Consider the following 27,712-nt stretch of genomic DNA (forward strand, 5'->3'; position numbering starts at 1 on the left):
AAGCAAAATTTTTTTTAGGATGTTCAGGTCCAGTGTGAGCTATGTTTTGGTGCACAGGGAGCTCCTTACATACACTGCAGTACACGTTCCCAAACATTAAGAACACTTAGTATCCTGCCTCACCTCCAGTATTAAAAGAAAAAGAAATTACTTTATATTTGAATGACTGCTTCCAACAACAGCAGGTTATTTGACTTGAATTATTGAATCCTATGATTTGTTTCAGAAAGTAAACCAACCATTACAAAGAAGCACCAGTTGGTAAAAAGAACAATATAACTATTTAGCAACAAAGATGACCATGGATATTTCTTCCAAGTGATCTACCATGATTACTAAAGCAAGGAAATTCCAGATTGTGCCTCCATTCACTCACAGCTATTTACACTTAGAGTTTCACAGGCAACAGACTCCAATAGAACAACAGTTAGCCTTAAATAGGAAGTCTGTGAACATGGGAAGCAGATTTTTTTCAGGATTTTGATATGGAATATATAACCCAGTATCAGAATAGGACAGTTAATAAAGACAACTATTAATAACACCTTTAGATGTTATTTTAGCTCACTCTAGTACATAGCCACATAGCAAAACAATAGATACTTAGCCTAGGGGACAAAAGAAAACTGCAAAATATATTCTCTGTCCTTTCTACAAGTAAATATTTCAAAAGGTCTATATATGTAATCTGTATAGGAAAGTATGTTTTCCCTGTTGCACTTGCATCAGAGTTACTGGGTTGTAACAGGTTTGATATCAGTACCCACTGCAGACTTGCCAGCTGCAATTAATTCACTGTTACAAGTCAACGAGAAGTCACCTGTCTTTGATCCTTCAAAAGCTGCAATATCATTAACAACAGCAGTACATGGTCGGGGGGAGAAAGGAAAGCAAGATGAGAGCAAGTGATGTAGAAGAAACCATTTAGCTACTGCTCCAACAAAAGTTTCCTTTAATGCTGCACTTTTAAGCCAAGCTTTCAGAGTACTCTCAGACTTTATGCAATTACATCCACTTACACATGTCACGACTGCAGTTTTCATAGCTCACAACTTGTGAGGAAAATACCAAAATTTCAGAGCAGTGTATTTATTGCTCAATCCAGTTTGAGACAGGAAACTATGGTTCATGAGTAGTAAAATACAAACTTTGTGGTTCCCTCTAGCAGTCAGTAAATAGAGAAACACGGATGTAAGCTATGAATGGTCTTAGTGTTTTCTGAAAAGTCCATCCTTTCCATGCAGCTTTAACGTAACTCTTGTAAGTTCTCCCCTCCTCTTGCCACAGCTGTGCCTTGTGAATAGTCACAAATTTTGTCTGTAGAAAAGCGAAACTCCCCATTAAAAGCTCCTTCGTTCTAAAACAAGGAATGAGGTGCAATTCGAGAGAACTGAACTCAGAACAAGAAATACGATCATTCCTCATTTTTAAAAAATTACAGCCACTAACTAGAGACGAAAGCCAAGCGCTCAAAGCTGGGCGAAAGCGCAGGAGAAACCGGCAGCTCTGTTATCCCTCAGCAAAGCTCCCCTCTCTCCCCGGCCGAGCCCCGGCAGAGCCCGCACGGCCGCGGGGCTGTGTCGCGGGCCCGCCCTCGGGGAGAGGGCGAGGAGGCAGCAGCAGCAGCACCTCCAAACCCGCGGCCCCACACAGCCCAGAGCCCCGCGGCTGCCCAAACCACAGCCCGCGGAGGGGAAGCCCCCGCCGGGAGGCAGAAGGGTCCGCCCGGGCCGCCCCTCACCTGAGCGCGCCCCTCCTCAACCGCCGCCCGCCCCGCTGCGCTCCGCTCGGGCCGCGGCGCCGCCCCCGCCTCGTTTGAACGCGCCGGGCGCGCCCGATTGGCTCCGCCAGGCGCCGCCCAGGCCCGGCCCCGAGGCAGCGCCCCGCGCCGCCAGGGGGCGCCGCGGCGGGCCGGTTGTGAGGGCTGAGGCACGGGCAGGGCGCGGGCCGGGATCGCACCGGGATCGCACCGGGATCGCACCCAGCTCCACCCGCTCCGCACGACCAACCTCAGCCCCGGCAGGGCAGCTACACCGCACCTCGTGCACAGCCAAAGCACGGGTGAAAAGGGAACGAAAAACGGGTGGGAAACGAATTAAAAGAACTCATGGCACTTAGGCAATGTTGGCACTCCGAGCAGCACCAGGGGAAGAAATAAAAACAGGATGCTGGAATCAATGGATATATGCGCCCACAAAAGACCCATTGATAATAAAATATATTATACATAACCATGTAAACCCAGTAACAATAAGAAAGCTTGCTGCAAGATAACAGAACCAGGGTGCTGACACAATTTTACCTTTACACATCCTGTACTTGCATTTACTTCCTGAGACAAACGTGGTGTAGAACTGTTGTTTGATTTCACAATTGTGGAACACAATTTGTGGAATTTTGGTACAGCAAGGTCACCATGGGTAGAGGTATCCGAACTTCTAAACATACCAATGGCTAAATTTGTCTGCAGGAGTGTTACACAAAAACATTTTATAGGCAGGAGTGGATTACTTCCAACAAGAGAGAAAAATCAACAAATTCCATCTCTAAAGAAGACATTCTTTTGATATGATGCCAAATTGAAAATAGCACTAAAAGCATGGCAACGGTTTTACACATTGTTGTGAATTATGTTAAGGGGAAAAATGTTGTAAACAATGTCAAAGGAATTCAACACCCCTAACGTGTCTTCGGACAGACCCCAGCTTTTGTTTGAACTTGGCTCTACAATTCAAGATTGATATCAAACAGTCATATTCAACAACTCCCACCAAATTGTCTCCTCACATCTACAACATTAGTCCCTGAAGTAGTATCTGGCACTGGTGCCACACTCATGTCATCAGTCCTGCACTGTGTAAGACCTACTCTTTTTATTTCTTATCAGGGAAAAAAATAAGCTACTAAGCTCTTAACAATTTCTTTGCCACCAGTCAATTTATCCCATTGCTGTCCTTTGGCGAAAGAGCAGACATACAATGCACAGGGCTGACATCTAACTCCCTGCCAAAAAGAGATGAGGCATCACAGCAGCATGAAAGGTCTGATGAAACTGATTTCTCAAACTTCAGTCTAAAAGCGGGAAGGGGGGAAAAAAAAAAAAAAAAAAAAAAAAAAAGGAAGTTCCAATTATGACCTATCTCAGATTTAGGATGGGAAATCATACAACACTATTTTAATACAGTTTTGACCTCATTTCCCAAAAAAAAAAGGAAGAACATCTGGTGTCAGAGCATGGCAAGTTATGCTTAAATGAGTAATTATGACCATTTATACATTAATTAAATTTCATTAGATAAAAACAAAATTATAGCGTTTATCTCATTTCTCTTTAATGAAGTTACACTAATAACAAATTATTTCTGGTATTGCAAAGTCCTTGACCAAAACTTCCAGCTAGTCCACAAACACTAAAGGAGAAACTAAATTTTCAGTACAAACAAGTTTACAAACAAAACTTGCATATATGTTCCTAAGAAACCCCAAGAAAGCATACTGAGGACTTGGAGAAATATTCCCAGTGGAAGATTTTATTTAAACTAACAGAATGAGATTTTCAGAGGTTTGGGGAGGCTAATCTGCCACTAATTTTTTTTTCTTGCAAGTAAGATCAAAGACTACTAGCTGTGAAAAAGGGTTACAGAGTACTTTTACTAGGTACTACTGTAATTTAAGCACACAATAGGCAGTATTTCAAAATAAAGATGAGATAAAAATGAGACTCCCTAAAAAAGGTACAAATTTCTTCTAAAAATGCAATATACAAGGCAACATTTCATATTTCTTTTTAATCATTCTTTATTGTAATTACATAACTATAAATATGCCTTTATTACCTCTGAGAATTATTTTTGTTGTGTTTTTTAATAATGTCCATAATATTATCTCCTGTTACAAGGCTACTCTGTAATTGTTTAAGTCTCTGTTGTTCTCTTCTTTTCTGGTCATGCAGATATGGGGAATTAAGCAGCTGTGGGGGAAGAATGGTGCCTGTGGGTTTTACTCTCTTCACAACATCCCAGAAGAGCTTCTTGCTGTTGTTATTGATAAAAGTAATTGCAGTTCCACTGTGACCCAATCTCCCTGCTCTTCCAACCTGAAAAAGCATAAATTCATTTTAAGTTAGCAATATTAAATGGAAGTCCTTCAAATAGTCTTAGAAGTTCATGGTTTTGTTACGAAACAGCAAGTAAACCTAAGCAACAGGGCCAAATCCCTATCTCACCTCTAAGCACAAAGCTACTTACAATAAACTTCCTGAATTCAGGATATGTAGATCTGAAGCTGTAGCTGAAATGCATCTATAACTGTGACTTGTTTATGGGACACAGCAGAAGTCCAATACTGATACCGAGATATGAGGTACAGACTATGGGCAAAGGCCTACAGTAGATCTGATCCAAAGAAAGGGTTTTTAAAAAATCTGTAGTATAGAGATGCCACATACATCAAGCACAGTATGCACCAGCATGTCTACAAAAATGCCCTTACTTTCCATGTCCTAGTAACTTTAAATTATTTACCAATATTATCTAAAATGCTTGAACAAATTAGAAAAGAATCTACAAAGACTCTCTATTTAGGATCAGCTAATATGTTCATATTGGTATCGTTTCGATGCTAGGAAAAAACATTTTTATTTACTTAATACATGCTTGAAACTTTAGCAGAAAGATAATTAAAAACAAGAGGGAAGTACTGCAGTTGTTAATAACACAGAATACTTGAGGAGTTCATTACAGTGGATAACTTCCAGAGGTCCTTCTTATCTGTTTGGAACAAAGTTTACTTCAAAGTCAGATCAGTTCCCTCAAGGCCTTATTTCAAGTGTCTCTAAGCACAAAGGTCCCATCACCCCTCTGGCCTCTTCCACTGCCTGACTCCCCTCACTGTGAAAATTTTTTCTTCCTCCTATGAGGCCATAATTTCCCTTGTAGCAAGTAATGACTGTTGGCTCCTGTCCTTTCCCCGGGCATCTTCAAGGAGAGTCTGGCTCTGTCTCCTCTGTAACCACCCGAATGGAAGAGAGCAATTAAGTCTCTAGTGCAGCCCAAACAAGCCCAGTTCCCTCAGCCCGTCCTCAAGTGTCACATGCACCAGCCCCCTGACTTCACCTGGACTCCCTCCAGTTTGTTGGCTTTTCCCATAGCTGATATTCTCAGAACTGCACACAGTAGCACTGTGTCTTCCTAATGCCACAAAGAGGGCAAGAATGAGTTCTCTTGATGTGCCAGCTAAACTAGGGCTGGGGACTGTGCATATAAATGCACTCACACGTTCAACGCACAGATCATCTTTTCTAAAGCAGGAAATCCACAGAAAAAAATATCAGAGGAGATGCTTGACTAGAAAGAGGGGGAGAAATCAAGTTAGTGACTGCTTTCCTGACTATTAATGCATATCCCACACTGTCCATGAGCTGCAGCTGCAAGAGGAGTATTTGACCTTTCTTCACACAATAAAAAAAATTGTAAACTTTGTTTTCTATAGACACAAAATGATACAAGAGAGTACAAAACAGAAAGAACAATACTGCAAAAGTAAGTGATTTAAAGATGCTCTTCTATGTTTTAGTAACTTAATACAGGGTATAATAAGAACAGTATTCTAGATTTAAGTGATTTACATGGGAAACTTATGGAAGAGATATCCAGCACCATTTTTTCCTTTCCTATAAAAACAATATTCTGAAGAGGAAAATGATATTTCTGTTTACATTTGAACTTAAATTTCCACAGGTGGATGTCATATTTCAACATACTTTTCAAACAAAGCATTAGCAATGTATTTATTAATTTACCTGATGTACGTATTCATCCATAGTTGAAGGCATATCAAAATTCACCACCAGTTTGACATTGACAAGGTCAAGCCCTCGTCCAAGGACTCCAGTACTTACTATAACTTCATACTTCTCTTCAAGTAATCCCTGGCAAGGGAGAAACAAACAAAAATTAATTCTTTTTTCCTTATTTGTATTCTGAACCTCTCTAAGCATAGGAGATAAATAAACCCAGTGGCATTATTCTACTGTAGAAGAGAGAATGGCTCCCTGTATTCTTGGTTTAAACAGGAATATAATCCACAGAGGTAACTAAAGAGAGATCAAACCCGCAGTTTTAATTCCAAAAATCATCAATTACAGTTAAATGCTTATTTAAATTCCCATTTCAAATAATCTGTGAAACAGTCTCTGTATTTACCTACATTTAAAAATGGGATTATTATCTACAGTTTTGCTTAGTCCCATCTGTCTCTCATCTCCCCCAGCAATACCTCAGGTATTACTGCAGAAAAGCAGTCAATTATGACTTCAGTCATTCAAATGAAGCCACACTTAAAAAAAAGGCCATTTGAAATCTACCAAAACACCTTTATCTTTAGCAGGCACAAACCTGTAATATGTCTGTTCTTTCCACTTGAGACTTTTCAGAATGCATAGCTGTGCACTGCAATCCTGTAATCTTATGAACAGCATCACTCAACAGATCTGCTCCTAGTTTACAGTCCACAAACACCAACACTGGAGGCTTGAAGAGCTTCTTGTCCTGTAAAATTAAATAGCTTATTTAAAAAGGTATTAAAACCATCGGCTGTTCACCATCAGCATGGATTCGATTTCTCCTGACCATGAGATGAGAACCTGACAGAGATGTGGAAAGACATGAATCATTTTATAAACTGCTCTTATGAGAAAAATATTAAACTTACATTTAGTATTTCAAACAGTTTTTTCTTTTTAGATGGTTCTTCTATCCACAAGATAATTTGCCGAACATTGGAACACGGCAGATTCTTTTCTCCAATTGTTATTCTTACAAAATTGTGCAGAAGCTGATTTGCCAAGTGCTCAATGCCCACTGGAATCGTGGCTGACACCAGTATGGTTTGATGATCATGAGAGATATCTTCCAAAATATCCAACACTTGCTGCTGGAAACCCATTTTTAACATGGTATCCACCTAAATGAAAAATAATACATTTGTACCACATTTTTTCCATGAACAGCAGGATCCTGAACTTTGAATTGACAGAAGAACCATAATGTGCATGACTGGCATGTAACAATCCAAATGCAGGAGTATTTACAGTCAGAAAAAAAGCTAAGCGAGAAAATTAAAAACAAACGGTTCACACTGGTCTAACAGTATTATCCTGTCAGGTACCTAAATCTTTTACAGCAATAGAACATAATGTTGTTTAAACACACCTCAAATTGTGTCAAAAAATAAAACTGTCTCTTAAGAAATGCATTGTATTTTTATAACAAACACCCTGTATGTTTAATCAGATGGACTAGCCACTCACACTATTCTTCCAGCACCTCTGTATAGATAACAAAGCTCTGATAAATAAGAACTTACTTCATCCACCACAACAATTTTTATACTGTGCAGTTGAACAGAACTTTGCTTTAAAATCTCAAGAAGTCTTCCAGGTGTTGCTATTATCACCTAAAAAAAAAAAAAAAAAAAGGGAGGAAAAAACCCAAAGGAGTTAGAAACTCCATGAAAGAACAGAGGACCATCCTAGAAAAACCGTAAAATTCCAGCACAGACATAATAACGGCAGTAATTAGTGAAATTACTTGCATTGAAGTAAGTCATAAAACTTCTAGAAAACTTATAAATTATGAAGACTTAAAAGGAAATGGACCTTTTAAAGCTCTAATGGAAGTGTCTAAGTTACACACAATAAAATCTGCATGAAAAACAAACTACTTTTTGCTGTCAATTACAACTCCTTGTCTAAAATACTGGCGTATTTCAGTCTTTGAAACCAGCAATATCACACATTAAATATTTTTAAAAAAAACAAAAAAAAAAAGCTATTAGATGTTTAATCAGAAGTCAAAATGTTTTTTAAAACTGTGTAACTGTAAAATTTTCAGGAGGTAAAAAATGTTTCAGTAGCATAGACTTAGGAGAAAGCCATCTTTGTGTGTTCATACATGTCACCAGTAACATCTTTCTTTTCTGTGAATATGACAATGTAGCTCTCCAGCTCAGTCAGCACTCACCTTCACACTCTGCTTGAGCCGGTGCAGCTGTGGGGGCAGGGGCAAACCTCCCACCAGCAGAACTGTCCTCATGTTGGGTAACCCAGCCATCAGTTCCTTCGCCTGTCTCTCTATCTGAATTGCCAACTCCCTTGTTGGTGCCAAAATAAGGGCAGATGGAGTTTCTGTCTAGAAAGGAGACAAAAAAATCGGATTAACATGGAATTGCTTTATTATTTAGACAAAAAGCTTTCAAATTTCCCAAAGTAATCTTTTACATTAAAAATGAGAACTATTTTAAACAGCAAAATAAAATTAATTCTTGATATATACTTTAACTTGTCTCCAGTACCCTGAAGATGAAGAATTGGAAAGACTGTGTACAGACATACTTTTCACTGAGGTTCCAATTTTGAGCCTGTTATTATAAACATATATCTGTCTTGCAGACTTTAATGATAATCAGACAGGGGAACTATTGGAGTGTAATACACTTACATACTTCTACATAATGCTTTCTTTCTTAAAACTAATGCTGGAGTACTTTGAAGAATAAAAGAGTTACTTAAATCATCTTTCAATTATTCATTTGAGAAGGTTTACACACATTTGTGTGTATATATACATGTATCTATAAAGGTATCTAAACAGTGCAAAGCATCACTAGAATCAGGTCCAGAATTCTCTGATATATTTTTATGCATCTCTTTTTGAATAAAACAACTAAAGCAAAAAACAATTCTGAACCACACATAAGGTACAGAATACTATTTGCCATTGCTTCTAATCATACATTAATGTCTTTACAAAACAGAAGTTTTCTTAACTCTTTTTCCCACATTATCAAAGGGGAGACTGTGTAACTAGAGGATTTCAGAAATTTTATTACCCCAAATTCCTGTAGTTTTTTGACAGTCAACCAAACATATTCCAAGAGAAATTACTCTGTGAAATTACACAAATGCCAGCAACTGTCTTCAAGCCATCTGATATATGAAGATACAGGAAGAACTTACAGAGGGACTGACTGGAATTACTTTCACTTTCTATTTTAAGTCATTTAGGAAGTTTACCACAGAATTTAATTAACTTTCTCAACAAGGAGGAACTGTGTAATAGATAATATTGATTAAAATTGCTTTATCTGACCAAAGTGAAAAAACATTCAATTTCACTAAAAATAATCAGCACCTCCCCCCTCCAAGAACCAAATGCTTTATCAATCAAAAGTCAAATAAATCATTGAATGTTCATGAAAACCGCTGCAATCACAGCCTCCATTACACTGGGAATCCAAGAGACAAATTTGCAAACTGCTTTCCATAACTACCCAAAGTTTCATTACCTCTTTCAAAACCTTCATAATAACAGGAAGCAGGAAAGCTGCTGTTTTTCCAGAGCCTGTGTCAGCACTAGCCAGAATATCCCTCCCTAACAGTCCAACAGGGATCATTTGCATTTGGATAGGAGTTGGGACTTCATAGCCAGAATTCTTTAAATTATTGTTTAAAGTTTCAGGAAAACCACAGTGTTCAAACTCTACAACAGGTCTTGGAACTTGCTGGCCCTGGACAGCAATACCCAGCTGGAGTTTAAGGTTCTCAACCTGCTCATCTTGCAAACCTAAAATAAAGGAATGATCTTTGTAGAAATAAGGTGTATTAAGCAGGTCAGCTTCTGCTTGTGAATCTGTGTGTTGATCAGATCTTAGCTGCTTCTCCTTTGCTTGAGTTTGTAGAAGGTGTTTGGCTTTACATTCCAAACTACAAACATCTTCATCTGTTTTATCGCAGATATACTCCCCGTAGCGGCCACACACAACACACACAGGTTCTCCAGGCTCTGCCCAGCGCTGGGATTTGCTGAAGGATTTTATGGGTTCTTCCAAAGAGCCATCTTCATCAGTATTTTGGTTGTCCTTTCCCAAAGGTGTATTAGCAACACCAAGGTCTGCAGCTGCGGGTTCTGTATGTTCTTGTACAGTTTCACTCAAATTGTATGTTGAAGCAGAAGTTTCTGTTCCAACTGACTTACAGTCCTGGAACTCAGTGGTCTCCTCCAGCAAAGATCCTCCAGAAGAGAGTTTATGTTTCTTAGCTGTACAGCTTTTGTCCTCATCAGGAGTCCTCTTGACTTTAACGGATCGTGGTAGAAACATGCTTCAGTTCACTAGAAAGAAAATGGTTACAGTTGTTAGAAACTACTACTATTGAAAAAGGGACATTTTACTGTTACCACAAACAAAAAAAGAAAATCTAGCAAATATTGGCAAACACAGAAACCTACTCTCAATCCCTGAAATGATCTAGAAACTGCCTTGTTTCAAAATTCTCTTGACCTTAACAATGTTGATGCAATGCCAAGAAGTATTTTAAAACAACAGTGGAAGCATGGAATATAGAGATCTATCTATTAGTTAATTGTCAGTACTAGGCCTTTGCAACTGAGTAAAGGCTTTGCTTTTTACTGTGTGGAAATTTATCCATTTTGAGAGTCAGTTATATTTAAATCCCTGGAGAGTTCCTATTTCTAAGATGAAACCACAGATGCAAGCATTCTTCTAAGCTATGGAAAAAAAAGCCCAACCAACCTAAACCAAATAAAACAATCAGTTTTGTAAAGAATATAAAATTCAATACAGTAAGATCACTCTTTTTCTTGTTCTTTTTAAAGTCCACTTATAATTACAAAGCTGCAAACTTTTGAGATCTGTTTAGAGTCCAGCTCTTCTAGTTCAAGCTGTCCAAAAACAAGCAAAGACTCACATTATCAATTTGCCAAATATATACCGTAATACGAGAAAGACAAATTAAGTGTTAAAAAATACCGTAACTTTTATATTCTGAAATATATATATTCTGAAAATACCGTAACTTTTATATTCTGAAACTTCGAAAGCATCAGATATGATCACCAATCGTTTGCTATCGTACAATTAGTATAAAAAGTACACCAAATACGGCAATTTTATTCTGAATAAATTGCACTGTGTCTACCAGTCCCTACGAACTTCTTCTTACACTAGTTTTTAAAAAATACACCAAGCTATGTCTGTGTGTACAGACAGCTGTGTTTGTGTAACTGGGGGCAATCCCGAGGCCGCGGCAGCAGCGCCGGCCCGCAGAGCTCCGCGGGCTGACCGCGGGTGCCGGGGGCCGCTGCTGCTCCGCGCTCCCGGCCCAGAAGCCAAATCTCACCATTTCATTTTTCGCGCCTCATGAGAATCTCCCAGAACAAACCTCTCGGCAAGCTCAGCAACCTCTCGGGCGGGGGAACGCTCACGCAGAGTGCCGGGCTGACGGACGCGCTGCTCGGGAGGGACCCGCGGGGACCCCGGGCAGCACGGCAGCTTCTCCCAGCCCTGCTCTCTGGCAAGAGCCCCCCACCCCACGGGAGAACAAGGCGGCGCGGGATCCTTTCCGCCAGACAACCGCGCCCACCGCCCAGCCGCCGCAGGCGGAGTCCGGCCCCGGCCCCTCCGCCTCACGAACCGCCGCCGCCGGGCCGCGCACCGCCTCCCGCACAAAATGGCGGCGGCCGCTCCCGCCCACAGCCCCTGGCGGGCCCGGCAGCGGCGCGGGCGGGTCCCGCGGCCGGGGCGGCCGGGCCTGCGCGCTTCACGGGGAACGGGGGCGGGCCGCAGCTCCCGGAGCTGCTGGCGCCGCCGGGGTTAGCTTGCGCTCGGGGCCTGCAGTCGCGTTTGTTACCCACAAAAATCGCATTCGTTGCCCCGTGTGCAACAAGCCGGTAATTACACACTCGAGAGAGATACTGATTATCTCAGAGTTGCAGAAGCCTGGGTTCGTGGTGGTATTCCACAAATCAAGCGCGCCAACTATCAAAACTTTTTACTATTTATACATTTTAGCCGACAAAGAAATTAGTGTTCCTTGGCTACAAGTTACATCGTTCTCTTATTTATTAGAATTCTATCTTCTGTTGTTGATGATTCCCTCCTCATGCTAATTAGTCTGCATGCTCAATCTTTCTTTTTTGGGTTGGTGGACCATGAGCCGGCGGCCGTGATGTCCCCCTGCCACAATTACCTTTTACCCAGTTGGAGCTGACTCAGCACAGTTGCTGAGTTGTCTTTATTAGTTTATTCCTTATCTTGGGAATTCTGGTGAATGGCCTTGTGGGCTGTAAATCCTGCATTCTTGTTGTCCAGTATCAGTGGACATCCTTCTTCCCAGGTTTTGCCAACCTCCCCATAGGTCTGAGATCAGTGGAGCATGTCAAGCCCTAAATCTTGACAAGGCAATTCTACCAACAAGTAATTTGTTTTTCTAACACCTGGACATCACTTAGAGCTTACTTGTTAGCTGCTCTTTTTTTCACAGATTGAATTTCCCTTCTTGTTAATTATTAGGCTTGAAAGTATGTAAAGATCAAACAGAGAGCAACCTTTCTTACAAAAATTGCACATATTCCACATTTAGCAACACAGTGCTGCGCAGCCCTCTGGCGCAAGACCTGTCATAGGTGGCATCACTGTGTCTGTACAGATCCTGGGTTTGACTACAGGCAGGAGGACCAGAGTATTCCCAAAGTAAAAGTTTACCCTATGACCATAAATGATTTGGTACATGGCAAAGATATCCTGCAGGAGCTCTCTGGGTTGATATACTCCCAGGCACTCTAGATGCCCTAAACCTTACCTCCCTGCTCTCTTCCAACATTAATCCCATTAAGCTGAAAGCATCCACACTGATGGGGAATTCCATTTCTGCCTCATTACTTCTGTTGGTGACTACCACCATCATCATTTTCTGCTGAAGAGAAAATCCATAGATCCTAACAGCTCCTTTGGAAGCACAACTTAATGGCAGTCCAGAGGACCAGTCAGAGGAGCCAATGAGAGGAGGGTGAAAACACAGACACAAAGCTGGGGGCTTTCAAGCAGCTGTCTACAGCATTCTACAACATTCAAGTCCAGTCACACATGAAATATGGTTTATCTTAAAGTACCCCGGATTTTTCTGTAGTCGTTTGCTTCAACAGTAGCGGTACAAAGTGCAAATAAGGGGGGTTGGTCTCTTTGGCATTTTTAATTAACTGCCAAAATTGAAAATATAATTGAACATTTGGAAAGTGGGCATCACTAGACTGAAAAACTGTCAGGCACCTTCCACCCACACTCCATACATTCCAGTGAAAATCTCCACCTTTCTCTGATTCAGCCTCTGTCATTCCCCTTTGTTTGCACTAACTTTCTTTCCTTCATTTTCCCTCCCTAACAGAAGTGAATTTCCTTCTCTTACTTCCATTTTTTACAAGGTCATTTCCTGGAATTCAAAGCATCATTTGCTAAACAAAGCAACAATATTGCATTTCAACAATATGTAATATGATACAAGATGTTTCATACACTATAGAGCCCATGCACAAAAATGCAAACAATCCTATATGTATCAGCTTTTTCTATTTTTTTCAGTGTGTAACAGTAGCCAGAAAAAACAAAGTTACTTTGTAGGAAATTGTCTTCTTGAGTGAGAAAGACTACAGTAGAGATTGAAAAAAAGTTTTAGAAAAGTACTCTATGGATATTTAGAGGCATGAAAGGGCTTCCATGCAAGAAACAACTACGTAGACTCAACAGTCTGACAAAGAGATGACTAATGAACACATACCAATAGAGCTACTGTACCTTGAGTGGCTCATAAAGGCTGGACAGCTACTGATAGTTCATTATTTCTTCCAATGACAATCGTAACATGCTTTATAAAGTGTTCACCATAGAAAAGGAGTGCAAGCTTCCTCAGAATGGAGTAGGTTATTCTTTATTTACATGGATAAGTTAATCAGTATAGATTTAACAAAACCTCTTCTGAAACAGATACTGTACTTTGTGAGCTCGCTGAATAAATTGGTTTTTTTCCTGGGAAAAAGCATAAACATTCTAGTTCAGTCCCTTGCCTAAGTGTTCTTTCAGAATGATGAAATATGTAAGAGTAAGAGGTGCCTTGGTGAATTTTATTTCCATCCTCTCAGCTCTTGGTGCTGCTAATCAGATCTGAGGTGAATGGCATTTTAATACGATTTTCCAATTTTTGTACCTTTAGAGTACACGAAATGTCCCAGACAATATGCTCTCAGATATGCTACTAAGGGGCTTGTCTTGGTATTTTTCCTCCTAAAAACTAGTTAGTTCAAGAACTGGCAGAATAAAGGTGGATTTAATTCCTGTTAAAAAATCATGAGCAATTATGGACAGTAATTTTTGCTCATTCTGGACAATTTATCTGGGGTTGCCATAAAGGAAAATATTAAGGTTTCCAGGGCAGCAAGGTAGCATTTTTATTTTGTATGATCACATTGTTATTTAATTGAGTTGGTAAAACACCAGCACTTCACAATATTCTCATCTTGCCTATGTTGCATGTGTACAATAGCTGTTCAGGAAGCTATAACGTTTTGTTATTAGAAACCTCTGTACAAATATAGTCCTCATATAATTAAAATGTCTCTTCAGAGTAACTTCTGAAGTAAATATTAGGAGCTACAGAAATGTAACAACGCACACATGACCCCACGTGTACAAAAGGACCAATACATACTGACAGATTTACGACATAAATACACAGCAAGAGATTATTTCAACTTTGAACTTTGTGCAAATTTCTGTTAGAATAACAAAGACAGTAACTATTGATTAAAAGTCAAAGAAAAAATGAAAACAATAACTCAAGCACAAATTATTAATAGTGAGTATCCCACTTTTTGGTCTATTTTAAATTATATCAGGAAGATTTTTTCATATTCACTCAAGGTTTATATAACAAATATACAGAAAGGATTCCTGTCCTCAGTTTAAAAGCAGCCATTTGCCCTATAACATATCACACACTTCATTTAGAAGCACGAATCAACCTTTCCCATCACTTGCAAATAATAAATAATTCAGTAAAACAAGATTGGATTAAAGCAGGAGACTGAAATCCCTCTCCTCCCAGGCACAGTAAATCCGTAAGAAACAGGCATTCCACATACTAATTCAGAGACAGCATCACAAGGACTGCAAAGAGCTGTCTGACTGTACCATCCACCTCGGCTCTCCAGAGCGATACCGCCCAGAGCGACCCCGTTAATTCCAACCTGAACCAAATCGTCCCAGAACCAAAGCTCTGTGTACCTCTCCACACCTCTGGCAGGCAAGGTCTTCTCAAGTTCCACACAGGGATTTGATGAGCAGATAAAACCATCCCAAAGAGTAAGTGTCCAAAACATTTTAATACAGAGCATTTTAGGTTTCCTTTGTTAGCCAAAATATCTTCACTCAATATCTGAATTTTCTACTTCGAGTGAGCTCCTAGTGTATGCAAATCTGCTGAGAATGGACTCAAACTGGAATCCAACCAGCACCTCCTGCATCACTCCCTCAAATGGCAAGTGCCAGAACTGACAGATCTGACAATTAAAATGTGTCTAAAATCACATTTAAAGGAATAGCTTTGGGTTTTCTTTAAGCTATTAATTATTTTAAATATCTCAATATGTATCCTATGTTACATTATTATAAACTAGGGAATTCCAGAGCCTTGATGTTGTTGTTCTATAACATTATAATGGATGAAGAACATTAAGTTTATGAAGATAACAATTAAAGAATAAAAAAATATTCTCTGGGTTTGTTTTTTTTCAAGTGTTCCACAGTTAAGTACATATAAATGGAGTTAAGACAACATCCACTGCTTGGGTGAAAAGGAGGGAGATTGTCTTTCCATTCAAGAGGAGTGGAAGCCAAAGTATGTTTACTTGGGGATTGGTGCCTGTGTCTGCTCCACCTGATGCCATAAAACCAAATATTTTTCTGTTTCTTTAATGTTTGGGGATTTTGAAGCTGCTCAGCAGATTTTTAGGTAGGTACTCAACTGCAGCTCTAACCCAAAGCATATTTAATGAATAGTTCTTTGATTGGAGGAACCAGTGAGTCAATTACTCCACTGGTTTCTGAATTACACCTTTAAAGGAACCACACAGGAAAAATCCAGATAATCTAAAAACAAATAATGGTGGCTAACCATTAACTAGACAATTCATATTCATGCAAAATGTCCTAATTTTGTACAGGTATTGCATACAGTATACTTATTCTGAGGCCTAGTTTTTCTAATTTTGTTTAATCTAAACAGGCAGATCCTAAGGTTTTTGAAAGTAAATCTTCAGTAAAAAAAAGACTTGAACTAATATTTTCAGGCTTCCTGAGCACCCTGTTTGTTTGAAGAGCCACATGTTTGAAGTCCCTGCAGAAATCTGTGGTAAAATTGGAATTTAAAAAACAATCTAATTAAATCTGAATTATCTGAATATTACTGAGGAGGTATAAATTTTTTTTTAAAAAAAGAAAAAGAACCACAAACAACAGCAATCCTGCCCTGAAGCTTCAGCATTAAATGCCACTAGTCCATAGGGAAATAACTCTATAGGGCAATTCATGAAAAAAATTATGAGCATAATTAATGTATTTGATTATATGCTCAAATAGTGCATATAATATTTACTTTGATAACTGATGGATTCCCTAATTCAGTATCACCATACTGTTAGCACAGCTATAAAAACTACAGTGAATACAATTACCAACCTTTGTGTACAAGATAGTCTCACTTTTTGCAATTAAAAGGAATGATTTTAGGGTATGAGAATCATTTAAACTAATTTAAACTTAGAAATCTCTGTTAGGTCTATGAGACTAGAGAACAAGGATTTGATCAAAACATTGTGAAGACCATTGCCAAATTCCAGGGACTTCAGTAGCTAGCAAACTATAACCCAGATCGTTAGAGAATTCAGGTGGAAATTAACAAGATTAAATAAATCTTGAAATATAATTAGAATTAAGAATTAAAAATTCTCTCCTTTTATGTTAATCTCTTTTTCTTTCTGAGAGGATATATTTGTGTTCCAATTAGTAAGTTTGTTTGGAGGCAAAAGAGATTGGCATCTATTGTAACAGTAAGATAACATTCACACAATATGCACTTACTAAAAGTAAACTCTTTTTTCCCCCTCCTTTGGGGTCTCAGACAAAAGGATGGGAGAGAAAAAAAGAAATTCCATAAGAGACAACAGGAATCATCAAGTTCCAGCTTGCCAGATGACCTGTGTCCAATGTGCATTCCCACCTGCCCATAAATACACTCTCTTTCCAATCATATAACTTAAGAGATTAAGACCTTTCTAATTAATCAGCAAGTATAACAAACGTGGCGTGTACATTGCATTCATAGGGAGTGAAAGAAGCATAGAGTTAGAATCCAATAGTGTGACAAACTGAAGAAAAAAATTGTGTCTTAAACCTTTTGAGTAAATGGCTAAAAAAATTTTCCTTCAACTACTAAAGCTCCTACCAGCATTGCTAATTTTGGCAACAGAAACCACTGCAAGAAAGGCCCAGAAAACAAGAAGGAGAGCTGCTAGAAACCAGACTATTTATCAGTTCTCTTGTCAAAAGCTATGCCAGTATTAACCACTGGGTTTAGACTTCATGCTTCCCTACATTACATTTAGTCCTCCTTCTGTCTCTGCATGAAGAATTAAATTGCCCTAGTTGAATCCCTCACCAAAAAAATCACTAAAGGTCACGGAAAGGCTGTAACTGCACTTGCAAAAAGTCAACTCGCTGCTGCAACAGTAGCAAGAAAGCTGTAAGTTCAGTAGCAAGTAAGGCTATAACTACACTTCCAAAAAGTCAACTTGTTGCTGCTGCTGCTGCAATTCAGGGTGTTCCTGCTCCAGTGTGACTGCCAGCTGTACCATTGCCTTAGGAAGCCATTGGCAGCCTTTCTCCAGCAGAGGATCCCTCCAGCTCCTGGGCTTTCTACCAGCAGTGGCCTTGGTGGCTGTGCAGCTCCAGAATCCAGATCTCAAAAGTTTCCTTGGTGTCAGCCTTTACCACTGCTCCAAGTGACTGTTTCTGTTGAGCTCTAGCCTCCAGATTTTTGAAGCTCTCAAACATCACTCCTTGTGTGCAGAGTACTACATGCAGTCTTAACAGTGTAATTAAAAAATACACCTTCTGGCTATTTTTTTTTTTTCTAACAACTACAGGTCTCAGATACTAATTTTACAGACTTGTGGCATACCTTACACTAATTTCATTAGCACAGAACTTTGTCAGGTGCTAAAAAAGGCAATGCACATGACTGCTAAGCAAAATAGAGGATACAAGAGCTGTGGCTTAGTTTACCAAGAAAAGTTACAACAGTGTTTAAAAGTTTTTCCAAAAAGGATTGTAATGCAATAGAAATATATGGTCACCAAGAAGGCCATTTATCCATGACATTTTTAAACAGAAAAGTTAAATACCAGATGGCTTTACTTTCAAAAGGCTAAACACTTTTTTTAGTTGCACACTCAAGGATCACAGACCACCAAAGTGAGACCAACAGGTTTGTCCTCTGAAACTGTTACTTTCCTAAACTTCGTTTGTTGTGAGAACATGCAGACAATGCATTAGCTCTTGATAAAGCACAATGGCAATTAAAAAACAAAAGCAAACCTGAAAAATGCAACATACTTCTCACTATCATCCTTGAACGACTGCTCCCTATGCTTTTTATTAGGAAGATTCAAAGATGCCAGTAACCTTACAGCTGGTGACTGTAATAACAGAGGGTAACAAGACAGAAATAATGAATGCCTCCTTGTTAAGCAGTGTTGTTTGTGCTGTTCCAAGAGAGATTTGCCAAGAACTTTTCATGCAAACCTTATTTTTCTGGGATCTGTAACTTGGCGGCAAAAAATTCCAGCATGATACCCAGTTCAAAAGAATTCAGATTACAAGTTTTAAAATACATTTTTGAGTTTTGGAATAAATTAAATTTACACTAAATGAGGTAAACACTTTAGCACTTCATGTGTTTTTTAGTTGTTTTATTGAAAGAAAATTTGTGGTTATCAAGTTTGCACTCCAGATCATTACATGTTTTCTAACTCTTGGGTATTAAGTAAGTCTGAAGTACTGTAGTGTGAAAGGAGACTTTGTGCTGTATGGTCAAGATTCCACTGACGTGTATTTTCTTTTTAAGGAAGACTGTATGAAATACATATGAAACACTCCTTATTCTATCTGCCAAGCAATTCAGTGGAATAAATCTGTGCTAAGTCTTAATACAACTCAGCTGACCTGGGTATAATGCCAGGTTGTGAAAAAAACTGGCTGTTAACACATCATTCTCACAAAATAGAGGCCCAGGATTTCCATGTGAAATTATGTCAGGCTGGTTTTGTTCTGTATTGTTTTTGAACAAATGATCCAAAGCTTTGAGGCACACAGAAGTCCAGTTTCAGTGTACCCATTTCTTTTTTGGCCCTTGACCCATTATAACCAGGTCATTTTGTAGAGTTCCTGGCCAAAGCAATATTCTTTCCTGTGGCAACTAGCAAGATATATAGAAATTAGATTTCAGGCACAAACCAGATTTCAGTTCAAGCTAAGGAAGCTCTCTATCAGGTAATAGCCAGTTGCCAAGAAGCAAGAAGTCTACAATGGTTGCCCAAGTGGTGGAAAAGTGATGGGTTAGGCTTACACCTATGAGGAATAAACCTCCCAGCAGTTCAAAACTAAAAGAGATAATCAAAGTATATAAATATCATCAATATCAATAAATTACAAACTTTTCTTAATATATATAGTGAGGTAATTGCAAACGAAACAGTAGAAGGAAAAGGGTCAGAAAAAAACATGCGACACAGTATCTTAAAAAAGTTTCTAATTTTCCTTACTAACTTGGGTTTTCTCCCCTAGATCACATTATCCCCCAAATATCTCTACCTACCTTACAGTTCAAGACAAATCAAAACTAAGTAACTCCATGAAACCACAGTTCCTCTGAGATTATTTGCAATTCAGCTAACATGCTGGGTGTATGAAGACATTACCATTCTTGAAGAGTTTGCATGAACTGGGACTTGGAGCAAAAAGGCAAGGTTGCCAAAAGGCTTCTGTCTTACTGACACTGTCTGCTCTGCAAGGAGCCATAAAGGGAGCCAGTGGTTACAAGAGGGTGTTGGCCCTGGGAAGCATGACATGTCATCCTTTAATGATTAAAGAGCCAGCAGAAGCAGAGACACAGCATCTCCATTCAAATGGTTCTTAATCTTCTGTTGATAGACAGGAAACCTGTTCTCTAGCAGCAGTGAGGATATTTCTGTGGGACTGGGCTCTCTTAAATAACAAAATCAGAGCAATGCAGTAATCAAAGCCTTTTTTTGTTACCCTTTGACTAGTCTTAAAATATCTAAAACTTGTATTGTTCTAACTCTGAACAAAAATGGTTCATCAGTTTGTTCAGCATTTCCACCATGGTATTCTTGTCTTTGACTAGAAGTCCTATGACATGTTACAACATAAATAGCATGTGGTTTGGTTTGGTTTTTTTTTTGTTGTTTCTACTGAACTATTCCACCTCCAGTTCATCTCTTTACCCAAAAAAGTTGAACAGTATTCCTAATTATACCAGTACAATACCACTTAAGACCTTGGTGGTAAAAGAGAATAAAGCAAGGCTGTGTGCCCTCTACCTTGAACACACTTTCTTACTGAGACTGTTTTTGCTTCCCCAACACTTTTGGTGACCGTGTCTTACTTCTTTTCCCTTTTCTGAAAGTGCAGACTAGCAGCTGCAACAGAGATTTTCAAGTACCCCATTTCAACAGTTACCCAATGCACAGCAAAATACTCACTCTCTGAACAAGCTGGATCTGTGTCACACACTGGCATATTGCAGTGAAATCTGTTCTGTTCCCCTACATTCTCCAATCTGGCAATTGCTTCATTTCTGTTAAGAACAAATAAAAAAGGAGGAAAGAGTTTGACACAAACACAGAGACTTGCCAGATCAAAGAGAATAGGTATACACCCCAGCAAGTTTCTCTTTTTGTATAAAATCTCCAGGTGTTACTTTAGTTGTTTCATGAAATAATCCCCTTGATTCGACACAGTGCCTGCTAGCATCCTTGCCCCCAAGTGATTCTCCACTCCTTTAGTAAATTATCATCCATAAGAACTGAACTGTGGCTGTCAAAACAAACCCTGGACTGTGGGGGACTTTTCTGACTGTGCTGAAGTGCAAGTCCCAGGGTACTTTGTCTGTCTCAGGCTGCTTCCAGGGCAGTGGCCATCACAACTGGGGCTCACACATGCCTTGAACAGCAAGGTCAGGGCCTCCTTCCTTCATCCATATTCAGCTACACGGGTGAGTACAAAGAGAGAGCTCTGTTTCCAACACCCATGAAGATGATGGACAGTTCTATTCTTCGTGCCAACAAGGGGAACCATGACTGCTCCCTGCCCAGGTGAGACAGCAGAGATAACCCTCCAGGCTTTAACAGAGCCATGTATATAATAAAGAATAGCACAGGAGGACAGAATAACCAGAGAGATGTATAAACTTTTGTACTTAATTTCTCTTTTGAAATTTTCTACAAGAAAGACACCACCCAGTTTTTTTTCTTCAAGTACTGCATAACACCTTTAATCCAGAAAACCTATTATATATACACTTATATTTAATCATGTCTGTAGCACCAGTGATTTCAAATAGGAACAACACATAGAATTAACCTAAACATAAAAAAAAAGTTTGTTGGAGCCACGATTTTATTGCTAAATATATATGCACACATATTTGGTTTAAGGCTAGTATTAAAATAATTGTTGTTCTTCCCATGTTTCTAATATATATTAAAATTGGGGGAGTATTTAAATCAAATTGTTCTGTACATGGCTTAAACTTCCCATACATTTTTCTATCTTGAACATGTTTTCAAATGAATCATAAGGCAAACACCATGTAAAGCTACTCAGAAAATATTATAAACAAATTAAGCTACACCAAAAAAGAATTAAATGTAACAGAGTTCTATACACTCAGGTTGGCATGACCTTACTATGCACACATAAATGGCTACAATAAAAATCTTTGATATACACTTTCCACAGCTAATTTTTAAACACCAGCTATGTACACCTGCTCCGTAAAGTAATAAAAAAATTCCTCAATAACATGAAAATTCTCAGTAAGTTAAGGGAAATGGAAACTTCCTAAAAGTATCAGTGAAAATTTGGATTATGATGTTTCAAAGACATAAAAAAAAAAACTTCATTGGATAGTCTCCTGTGCTATTCCCTTGTTTTCCCTTCCTCATTCATCTTCATTACCACCCCTTTGAAAAAAAAAGAATTTCATTGCAATTAAATGATACCAGAAGTTTACTGTTCAAACATAGCATTCTCTGCTCTTCACTGCTGCTCTCATTCAGACACACATGAGCTTCAGTGAAAACTGGAAGCAGGGCCAAAACATGGGAAACTGAAGTCTATTCATGCTCTTCTAATAAATGATATATATATGCTCAAAACAAATGAACTTTTATGAATGTTCAGATCTTTCTTCACATGTAGAAGCAGCACAAAAAAAGCTATTCACAGCACGAAAAAGTGCCCAATTTTGTATTCACTCTCATTCAGACTTAGTAAAAAAGCCTTACTAACTGATTTCAACTTCTTTTACCCAAATGTACAGTTTGAAAACGGGAGTCATGTCCATTTTCCTCTGAACTGGGAAGCAAATAAAGCATTATCTAACAACAATAATAACATGGTGCTTTATTTTTGTACAAAGTATTTTTCTGAATGCAAGTTTCCCACCATACATCTATTTTACAGTGCAGCTAAGCCATTTAAAGGTTATATTCATTAAAAATCACCCTCAGAATTTTCCTTAGACAACACGTCAGGCACTACATGGTCATAAAATGTATAGTACAGATCTTTGACTTAATGAAAGAGGGTAGGATCTTTTCCATACGTTTTAAAGTTTATAGTAAAAAATACAAGTTATAGCAGGGTATTTTTTTCTTCACAGACAACCTGGCAATGGTGGAATGTCAAGAAGAAGAAAAGCCCTGGAATTAGGGAGTACTGCACAGCATATGTGGCAAGACAGCTCATCTGAAACCCCCTAGAACAAGAACAATTCCACCAGATGAGAAGAACACAAAAGAAGCCAGTGTGGAAATCAGATTTTCAAAATTAGAAGCAAATTTAAAAATCTCAGAAAACAAGAAACCAAAGTAACCAGACAAAAAGACACAACAAGCCAACCAGTCCTGAGCTTTGACAGAGGTGAGAGGTTTTGCCACAGATCTGTTGCCTGGTTGGTGACCCAGTGGAACTGGGTGGGGAAGACATAGATTTTTTTTTTCCCCCTTTGCAGAACAACATTAGGTCAAAGCCAGGTTGAGGAAATGAAACCAGTAGTGTCCAAGTATTAAGAGAAATGACTGTTGGGTACCACAGTTGATTCTCATTGAATAGCTTTTTGGTTGTGCAGATTTCAGTAGCAGTAATGAGCTAAAGTAGCTATTACTGCAATTTTTCTTCTTTTAGTTTTAACTGTATCAAAAATCACAGATGACTCAAGTAAAATGTCATACAAACCTTTGCTTTCCCTTTGGCTCATGACTACTAAAATATATAAAGTTGGTAAACTGTTTTCTCCCCTCAGTACTTTCTGATTACAAATTAATAGAAGAATGTGAAAGACAGTAATTATGTAACTGTTCTTGTACTTTTGTATCATCCTAAAACAGGAAGAACACATTCCTCTCCAAAATCATGCTCTGGGAAAACTCCTAGTTTGCAGAAACTACATACATGCATGTTAGTAATAATGCCAAAGAACTTTAATAATTCAGACAATCATTCACTTGATTATCACAGAGTAGCCTGGATTGGATGGGGTCTTAAAGATCACCTAGTTTTAAGAAAAGTGTTTTTAAGAGCTGCCAGCTCTGGTCAGTTTCTTTGTCCCTATGGGCAGTTTCCCAGGGAATCTCATTCACCAACTCCTTAAACAACTGGAAGTTTGTTCTTTCCAAGTTCAGGGTCCTGACTTGGCTCCTTACCAGGCATACAATCCTCACAAACTCCACCAGGGAGTGGTCACTATAGCCCAAGCTGCCACCAATCTTCACCTCTCTAATAAGCTCATCTGCATTGGTAAGCACCAGCTCCCATAATCCTTCTCTTCTGGTTGGTTCATCTAATGCCTGGACCAGGAAAATGTCTCTACACACTCCAGGAGTCTCCTAGATTGCTTATAGCCAGCTGGATTGCTATTTAAAAATATAATATCTTAACTCTTACAGTTTTACCATTACCTATAAAGAAATATATTTAATAAAATATCATCGTTTAAGAGGCTGGAATATCAATAATTCCATTTCATAAGTCATCCTTAGGCTGTAATAACCTCACACAGTGATTTATAGATTACCTGTTCAACCTCACATATGTAATACAAAACCTGCTGAAGTCAACAAGCACGTTCCTTAGGGATCCCACTGGGACATGACTGGTTCTTGGTTTGTACATTGACAGTCTGACAGCACCACATCAAGTCATGCAAGCAGCCTCGCTGCCAGAGGTTACAGGCCACAGGGTGCACCCCTCCCCTCAGCCAAACCATTTCTATCATGACTGATATCCTCTAAACTCAGGAAAACAGATAGAATCATCTTAATTAGGCAAATTTGATAACAGCGATTAAAGATAATATTCCCATGGTGTTATTCCAAGTCTGTTTCCAACCTCAAAACTGAAGCATTACTCAGCAGAATAGTTGCTGTGAACTGCTGTGTTTGTGGATTTGCCCTCATACAACCAGCCAATCCGAAGTAGGAATGTTTTTACTACCCTCCATAGGAAGCCTGATAAGATGGCTGTTCACTAGCACCCAGTCTGGCTACAGACAGTGCACTGCAAAAACAGTCATGGTATTGCTAATTTAAAACATTTTAATTTGCCTTTATCATCAAGTGTTGTGAAGGAAGAAACTATGCATGAAATGCTATTCTAGACTGAACACTGTGTAATCTAGTGCTAGCCTGAAATCAGTCTACAGGCTCCTACTCTACACATAGCCTCTTCAGAAGCTAAGTGAATCTTAAAACAAATGGAAAAAAGTGTATGAAATTTTTAGTCAGGACTCTTTCCACTATCTCCCAAGGTTAGAACTATTAGCAACAACTGCCATCCACACCATTATTCACAGCTTAATGGTCAAATTGGTTCCTGTTGCCTGATGCTGAGTACAGGCATGGTACACCCACTGTGAAAATGGCCAGACACATGACAGTGAACAGCCAGGCTTATGATGTAATCACAGGATAAAACTAGTCAAATGGGATTCTAATTTGGGCTAGAAGGAGGGGAAAGGAAGGGAAAATGAAGGTAAAAAAATAAAAATCTGTGTGATGCTTGTTTCAATACTTTGTCTTTCTGCTTGGAATTAACACTAAAGTATAAAATACTCTGCAGCAGAAAGACTGTGTACAGGAAAGATTATCACTATTTAAAATATTTTAAGATGTATAAACAGGAGCAGAGCAGAAAGGGATGACTCCTCATTCAGTTTTCCTGTTTATTTGCACTGAGCAATTAGAGCAGATTTCAATAGTTTTCCATGTTGGCTGTTGGTATCTTCGACAATGCAATAAGCAAGATGCCATTTTGGCATGTTTGCAAAAGTAAAAGAACTGGCACAAGAACTCCAGCAACTGGTGGTGATGTCTTCTTTTGCACTTACTTATATTAGATTTTATATTCATGCATTCACTTTAAAGAGCACTAAGCAAATGAAACCCCACTTTGACTGCAGTTACCACAAGACAGCTTTCTTAGATTTTGTTTGGTTTGTTGATAGGTTTCATTGGCACAAATGCTGCACCCACAAAAAATACCATCATAGGTAAATAGTGGCCTTACAGTTTTTCTAAACATGTTTTCCTATAGGCTGATAAAATTTTGACGTATTTTCTCAGTCATACAAGAAACAAATTAATTGGGATCTGGAACATAGTTCTTTTTTTCTTCTTAGCTCTAATCATTTGAGGTTTTAAAGCTTATGAATTTCAGGTGTTTGTTGTTAAATATGCAGGAAGAATTAAAATAATTTTCTATTGGCAATATAAAAAAATAGTTAAAATAATGTAAAGTGTCTAATATAACATTTCCAATGTATTTAAAAAATCAGGAAAATGTGCAAATATTAATTGTTGAAAACGAAGCATATAGGCTTTCTTAATAGAGAGCATCTTCCCAAGTGCACCTGTATGTTAATTTTGTACTATTATTACTATTTCTGCTGCAGAGGATCTGGGAATTTCAGTCATCAGCCTGCTAAAGCAAGGATTTCTCAACTTTCCTCCTCCCCTCCGCTCTGCTGAGTACTGCCCGCAGCAGCTCCTAGTTTTGTAGGTAGGTATGCACTACTTATGAGTGGTATGCATGACAGTTTGGGAATCCCATCCCAGAGAGTGTATGGCGAATACTCAGCAACGATTTCTTCAAATGTTGACCTCCACAACCCTTTCATTTACTCATTACTAATAAATATAGATACATGTCACTAAAACTGTAAAGTACTCTTGCCTAATAATCATGATGTTTGTCTCACTGTGCATGTGAAGTGCTAGAAGCACACAGAGCCACACAGCAATAGAAAAATCTCCATGCAGATCAAATCACAATCCACTTGAAACACAAAGAAATAAGAGTCTGGCCAGAAAATTACGTGAAATTTTACAGTGTCATGCTAAGACTCTGTCTAATTATTCTTTAGCGGAAGAAGGGCAGACTTAGACATTACCTCAAACTATATATATTTTTTATATACATATATGTATATATACATACAATAACAATATATCCACAATAACCTACAATAACTATTTGCTGCCAAAACGTGGAGATTTCCCCCCGCTGGCGCTGCGGGTCACCCGATGACACAGTGCCCGTGCCGAGGGAGCAGAGCCTCCCGCCAGCCTCCCCTCACCAACACGGCCGCACCCTCAGACCCGCACTTCGAAGCCGACCCATCCAGTTCAGATTGAGTCACAAAGCACGCAGTTGCTGCTTCCTACCGTGACTAATGCTTCCCTCCACGCAGCCCACTGTTAAAGTGATTCTGTACGCTCCCGAAAACAGCCCAGGTATTTGTGAGCAAGACAGGAGATGGTCTTTAGGGCAAATCGCTACTCCTGCTGCTATTACAGTGATTACGTGACCAGGCCCTGAACCATTTTAAGGCTTTGTTATTTTTCTACCAGAGTATTCTCAAAGTTATATATAGACGTGATTTAAAATAGGAGGGACAAATGCGCAGGGGCGGGATGCTCAGCCCGTCTCCTTGGCAGCACTCCGCGCTCCGACCACCGCGACCCCGGCCCGCCGGGCTCCCCTGCAGCCAGGCAGCTCCCCTTGCAGAGAAGACACGCGGGGCTGATCCCGACCTTCCCCGACGACACCACAGACGGCCCGTCCGGCCACGCTGTGGAGAGAGGCGACGCCGGAGCGGGTGGACCCGCGGCCGAGGGACACCGCCCTTTCCCAGCCTTTCCCAGCACTGCCGGCGCCCCCTGACCGCGGGAAACACTCCCCCCCTCCCGCTGCCGCCGGGCTAAGGCTGGGCTGGGCTGAGCCGAACCGAGGCGAGGCGAGGCGAGCCGGTCCACGCTCCTGAGGCCGCCCCACCCAAGGCCGGACCCACCTCGAGCGACCCCGCCTGACGCGGCGCCCACAGCCCCCGTGGGGAGGGGGCGGCCCGGGCCCGCCCCGGCGCTGCCCCTCAGGCTCCCGCCCCGCCCGGGCGGGGAGGCGCTGGTGGCACATGCGCAGCCGCCTTCGCCCGTCCAGTGCGGCAGCC

General features: G+C 39.7%; 1 protein-coding gene across 4 annotated transcripts; it reads right to left on the bottom strand.

Moving 5' to 3' along the window:
- Positions 1-3,385: 3,385 nt before the first annotated feature.
- Positions 3,386-27,599, bottom strand: DDX59 (DEAD-box helicase 59). 4 transcript variants are annotated; one of them, XM_082286784.1, is made up of 9 exons: positions 27,557-27,599; positions 20,688-20,782; positions 9,346-10,169; positions 8,022-8,189; positions 7,366-7,455; positions 6,712-6,963; positions 6,396-6,548; positions 5,801-5,929; positions 3,386-4,096 (listed from the first exon to the last, which is right to left on the bottom strand). In XM_082286784.1, the coding sequence occupies exons 3-9, from the start codon at positions 10,156-10,158 to the stop codon at positions 3,833-3,835; spliced, it is 1,869 nt and encodes a 622-aa protein (XP_082142910.1). In that variant the 5' UTR covers positions 10,159-10,169; positions 20,688-20,782; positions 27,557-27,599; the 3' UTR covers positions 3,386-3,832. The 4 variants fall into 4 exon arrangements, with proteins under 4 accessions (XP_082142910.1, XP_082142909.1, XP_082142908.1 ...); XM_082286783.1 differs by lacking the exons at positions 20,688-20,782; positions 27,557-27,599 and adding an exon at positions 11,240-11,513; XM_082286782.1 differs by lacking the exons at positions 20,688-20,782; positions 27,557-27,599 and adding an exon at positions 11,198-11,513 and having other exon boundaries at positions 3,387-4,096.
- Between the last annotated feature and the right edge of the window lie 113 nt (positions 27,600-27,712).

Source organism: Coloeus monedula, assembly GCF_965178545.1.
Source record: "Coloeus monedula genome assembly, chromosome: 9".
NCBI lineage: Eukaryota > Metazoa > Chordata > Aves > Passeriformes > Corvidae > Coloeus > Coloeus monedula.

Bases quoted from the DNA above. Each gene is read 5' to 3' on its own strand.
- DDX59 (XM_082286784.1), bottom strand. From the start codon at position 10,158: ATGTTTCTACCACGATCCGTTAAAGTCAAGAGGACTCCTGATGAGGAC. The intron at 7,456-8,021 runs GTGAGTGCTGAC...TTTTTTTTTTAG, and splicing joins GGCTCAAGCAGAGTGTGAAG to GTGATAATAGCAACACCTGG. The intron at 4,097-5,800 runs GTAAATTAATAA...ATGCTTTTTCAG, and splicing joins TGGATGAATACGTACATCAG to GTTGGAAGAGCAGGGAGATT.